At 43.6% G+C, this 5,253-nt stretch overlaps 1 protein-coding gene across 1 annotated transcript; it reads right to left on the bottom strand.

The window, feature by feature from the left end:
• Positions 1-54: 54 nt before the first annotated feature.
• Positions 55-3,805, bottom strand: LOC131214338 (venom carboxylesterase-6-like). The gene is made up of 6 exons (XM_058208719.1): positions 3,665-3,805; positions 1,539-2,255; positions 1,306-1,468; positions 1,059-1,240; positions 763-949; positions 55-654 (listed from the first exon to the last, which is right to left on the bottom strand). The coding sequence occupies exons 2-6, from the start codon at positions 2,055-2,057 to the stop codon at positions 296-298; spliced, it is 1,410 nt and encodes a 469-aa protein (XP_058064702.1). The 5' UTR covers positions 2,058-2,255; positions 3,665-3,805; the 3' UTR covers positions 55-295.
• Between the last annotated feature and the right edge of the window lie 1,448 nt (positions 3,806-5,253).

The following is a 5,253-nucleotide window of genomic DNA, read 5'->3' as shown; positions in this document are numbered from 1 at the left end:
TCGAAGGAAAGTGTGCTCTACCGGAAGAAGGAAGGAACGCCGGAGGGACTCTATATGTAATGGACATGAACGATTAGCAGCATTCGTGTCTTGCGTATTGTATTTCGTTTAAAGAATTAATAAATGGCAAGAAATTGATTTTCGTTTCAAACTGATGTATAGTTTGCTGCTTCCTAAAAACTTCTGTAAATGTGTGTTTCATTTGAACTACGTTTTCTCTGCTAGAATGCTTCTTTAACCTGTAAGGACAGCACTCGTCTGTAGTTAGATCTTTTCAGTAAAGTTGGTTCGATGATCAGAGCTCGTCCTTATCGTGCTGGTCGAGAGCCACCGAAGGGGTGTGTGCGCCTAACTTGCGCCAGAATGCAGACCGTTCTTCAAACAGTCCCACCTCCATTACTACTAGAGGCTCTTTGGATGGATCAAGGCTTCCAATGCGAAGATACTGGAGCGGAAAACCATTGGTCGCCGGCCACTGAGGTAAAATATCATGCTTTTCCCCTGCTGGCGTTGGATTGCCTGTACGAGCAAAGTTCACCCATAAGCGAGTAATGGTTCGTCGGATCTTCAGTTCTGCCTCCGTTGGAACCGCGGTCACGAACAAGTCTTTTGCGATCGGAAAAATGTACTGCAGTTCTTCCGCATGGCACACTCCTGGCGATAAGGATAGAAAAGGAAAAGTTACGATCGTCCGAAACGGAAAAAGAATTCCACACCCAAGCAAGCAGTGTAAACAGTTGTCATGCTTGTTACAAGCAGTACCATAGTAGTTCTCCTTTCCGCCTTCGAATATTTCTGTAAAGCTTGCCGATGCCTTCTGCGCAAAAAGATACACATATGTGGGACCGATATTTGTCCTCGGAGGAGACGTTACATCAGTTCTATCGGTGAGCAAACGTATTCGTATGTATTCGTCCATGCCGGCGAGGAACCATGCGTCTGAATAGAGCTGTAAGAGTCAAACTACGTAAGAAACTTGTCCTACATATGCTTCTTTATGGTTTAAGCCATGAGCCAAGTAAAATTCAAGATGTTATCTATGGAGGCTGTTTACATACATTTGTGAGATTCTTCTCCGTTTCCTTGACGAGCTTTCTTTTCCTGAAGTAAAATTCATTAATTGCGTCCGTAATCTTTCGTTGGTGTGTTGATTCATGGTGATCATAGTACAAGGAAATCGGCAACGCTTGCTCCCAGTGTTCGTTTAAGCTTTGACGAAGGCTTGGTACGTTAATCAGCGCTGTGTATAACAGGAAAATGGTCAGTATTATTAAGATGTTTGATTAACTATACAAGAAAACTTACATGCACTCTTCAGAGCACCTTCGTCCAGCGTAAGACCAGTCATCCAGGGTAACCCAATTGCATGCGGTTCGGTTTCATCGCGTGGATGTTTTGTAATGAAGGCCCCTGGCAGGTTAGGCTCCACCACCGGTGGAAAAGGAATCATCGGATCCGTGTCCCACACCTGCGAGAATCCAGCAAAGGATTAGTTTAATTCCATCGACAGGGAGAATAGACCGACCAATGTTCCTTACGTAAAAGTCGTAAAACGCTTTGGTAACGTCTTCCGCCGAAACACCACGCAAGCAATGCATCATTTCAGCGAAACGGCCATCAGTTCCTTGCGAACAGTTTAGCATCTGGCCCAGTTGAATGGAGCGTGCCCGAGCCACACCGCGATGGGCTGGCTGAGCCCAAGCATCCAAATTAACGCCGGACTGCGAGATTACTCTCTGGAACAGACCCTTCGAAAGCGGCGACATCATGTGGTACGTTCCGCTGGCTCCACCGGCACTCTCGCCGAACACGGTCACCAAATTCGGGTTCCCACCGAAAGCGCCTATGTTGTCTCGTATCCATCGCAAAACCAAGCTTTGATCCTTCAGTCCACTATTACCTGGACAGTCCTCCTGCTCAGTGCTCAGGAATCCCAACGGGCCAAGCCGGAAGTTTGCCCCGATGTAAATGACATCGTGCTCAAGCAGAAAATCAGGACCATAGAACAATCGTGTGCCTGATCCACACTGCCAGCCGCCTCCGTGGAAGAACACCATCACCGGAAACGGCGTTTGATCCTGTGATCCAGACGGTCCCAGTTCTCGACGTCGTTCGGGTACGTAAATGTTGATTTGCAGACAATCTTCCACACCGGAGATCTCCTCATCTCGACGGTATGGGTCACGTTGGGTACAAAGTGGTGCATCGATTGTGGCGCTCCGAATCCCGGACCAGCCTCCAAAAGGAACTGGTGCCTGCCCATAAAAGAATGATTAGTTAGGAGCTATAAAACATCAGTAACTGAAATTCGGAGTCATAAAACATTCAAAACTCATTGCCCTTATCCATATTCTTGTACAGGTTAAAAAATGTAGCTTAAACTGAAAATGCTTGAAAGAATCATTGATATTTAGATTCAGTCAATCACCTTGAAAAGTACTTCGGGAGTAATCTTCATGTTTTCGTATTCTTCTTTTGAAGCATGAATCGTCACACAAGGATTCTTCCCTCTCAAGACGCATGTCCGTTGTACGCGATTGCCAACCAGGCGTCTCCATGTCTCTATGCTAAAGTTGAACCGAATGCAAGTTCTTCCAAAGAAAACTAACCGAAACTAAGCAGAATTTAGAATATTCTTTTAGAACTAGCCCTTTAGAACTAGACTAGAACTTTTAGAATTTGGAATATTCTTTTAGAACGTTACTACTTTGAACTTTAGAACTAGAATGAACAACTTAAATTAACCGGTATGCTTCTCAGTGAAACCGATTCTTTTAAATGCTACAATCCATTGCTGCGTTATAACAACTTACATTGGTTACAGCCTAATCTTAAAGCTCTCATATAAAATGAACCATGAAAACCGCAGTTCCGACACATATTTAAGCTTTTGTTTTGGACTAAACATTTTGTTAAGCGCTTCAAGTTAACAAGGCAACAAACTGTGTGTTCCGATTTGCAACCGTTAGTCGGGTAGGGCTGCGCATGTTTAATAACAAATTGAACTATTAACTATTGTCTAATTAGGTAGAATTCTCATTCTTCATTCCCAAATGAGCGGTATGCAGAGAGCGAACCTTCTGTGGTCTGACCACAGATTATCATTCATCATTTACTAGCAGTAAAAGAACACTCAGCCTTGGGCTTTTTCACACTAACTCGTTTTGGAGGCACGTTCGCGCTTAACCCTTCCGTGCGTGCGTGCGTGCGATTATTGCAGCCTCATTTCTCTGTCTGGCGATCGCCATGATCGCTTCTTTGGGAAGTTTAAATTGTTTTCAATATTTGATTGCCAAGGTTAGGCTGCACTACTCTCTACCCTAGTCCTACTCTAATTGCTACGAGCAATCAGCAGTTAATGCTGACTACAATCTATTCAATAATACCAGACTAATGTGTGCCTGCCTCAAATGCAATGAAAATGTATTATTGAGTGGAGCTTTGCGAAGAATGTGTTTATTTAGTCAATCTCCAATTAATTAATGCTTGTCGCACATAACAAAAAAGACGTTTTGAAAGATAGATCAACCAGACACGCACAACCAGTTTTGTGCACCAATACAAGAAAAATACACTTTGTTGCCACACCATACGCTAGGTTTGTAATCGGCAGTAATTTTAATTTTTTCTCCATCTACAGGGACTCGTTCATCAAGATACGTACCTTGAAACGAAGCTCTCCGACCGGTGGTTTCGCGTAGGGAACTCCTAGGAACGCCAAGATCCCGTGACCGCTGAAGGAGTTGAGGTATCTCCCAACGAGTGATCCACCGTGTGGCAGAGTAACTTTCAGCTTGTCCGATGTTCGGCCATCAGCTTGGTCGGAAATTAATATCGCTAGCGAGGTCAGTACCAATAAAGCACCTTTCAGGCGATGTGCCATAATATTCATTTTTCAATCGCTTGTAGATCCGAGAGATGCTGAATCACGATTTCAGAACATGAGAAAGCAACAGAAAAATTAAATCACTACTCAAAGACGAACAAAATACGTCACGACTAGCACGAAAGCACACGCAGCACTATCAACTGCGAACCATAGCCTAATGCAGTCTCTCTAATGCTCTAATGTCTTATGCAACACCCACGCGGCGCACGTGGAGTTTACTTTTCGACGGAAAACACGTTAATGATGAACTGGCCCAGACGGCTCAACGCTCGGTAACCAACTGACCCTACGATCCACGCCACCTCAAAGCTTTATACGGATCATTAACGCTCGGCCTCCAGTTGGCAGATGATGTAGGCTTCGAAACAAGTTTTGGTAGACCACAGAATCACAGAGATAGAAATGCTGTCTGCTGTTTGTTTTTCTTTTTCTAATGTCTCCTTCAGTTCGGCGTCTTAAAATGCATATTAAGCCGTCGTAAAAATATCTAGCTTAAGGAACAAGCTTTGGTTGCACGGAATGTGTTTGCCGTAAGGAGCATATGTATCCTCATGATTGAAAAGAGCTTGCGATCTAATTAATATGTGACATGTGGGTTGAAATACGCCGGAGCCCTTAGTGCTTAAGGAAACCGGTTCCTTGGCAGTTTGCAGAACTCTTTGCTTATAGTTTATAAGCATGTCCTGTCATGTCCTTCATCCATTACATCAAACCAAAAGTGCTCGAAACATTTTGCTTGAAGTCAACGCCATGCCATTAAAAGCACACCCTTTAAGGCTTCGTACTACCAACACAATATATCGAACACGCAAACCGAAATTAACACCGATCATTCAGTCGACATGAAATAAGCCGCTAACTGATCGTTCCATCTTCATCCCGCCATGTGGCCTTGTGTGCGCACTTAAATCGACGCTGCTGACTACTACTTGTAGGAACTACATCTAAAGCTACACTCTTGCTGGCCCAACATTGTATGCGCTCCTCCGACAGCTTCAACAGTGTCTTACTAGAAGGGTTAGTCAGATGATCGAGTCGTTACTTAAGCAAGCTTCTTAATTTGATCGCTTGATTTGAGTTTCGACGCTCACAGTAATGAATCGCGATGGAATGAATTCAATTTCAAGAGGTTTATGTTGATTTTAATTATTGTAAATTAAATGTAGTCAATTCGACAGTCGAATTTAAGACGACCTGAAAAAATTAAACGCAAAGAAAAATGTGGCGCAAATTTGAATAAATTAAATCTGTTGGAAAACACGATTGTTTATTGTTTTTTATGCTTGAGATACGTTCGCCCAGATTTACATGTAAAGACCCTCCGGCGTTCCTTCCTTCTTCCGGTAGAGCACACTTTCCTTCGA

The sequence above is a fragment of the Anopheles bellator genome, unplaced genomic scaffold (genome assembly GCF_943735745.2).
Source record: "Anopheles bellator unplaced genomic scaffold, idAnoBellAS_SP24_06.2 scaffold00628_ctg1, whole genome shotgun sequence".
Lineage (NCBI taxonomy): Eukaryota > Metazoa > Arthropoda > Insecta > Diptera > Culicidae > Anopheles > Anopheles bellator.
Note: the sequence above shows the minus strand (reverse complement) of the source record. Positions and strands in the feature narration are given on the sequence as shown.

Excerpts from the sequence above, each read along its gene's own strand:
- LOC131214338 (XM_058208719.1), bottom strand. The coding sequence starts at position 2,057 with ATGGTGTTCTTCCACGGAGGCGGCTGGCAGTGTGGATCAGGCACACGA. Across the intron at positions 950-1,058 it reads CGGAGAAGAATCTCACAAAT|CTCTATTCAGACGCATGGTT; the intron begins GTATGTAAACAG and ends TGACTCTTACAG. Across the intron at positions 655-762 it reads CGGAAAGGAGAACTACTATG|GAGTGTGCCATGCGGAAGAA; the intron begins GTACTGCTTGTA and ends CCTTATCGCCAG.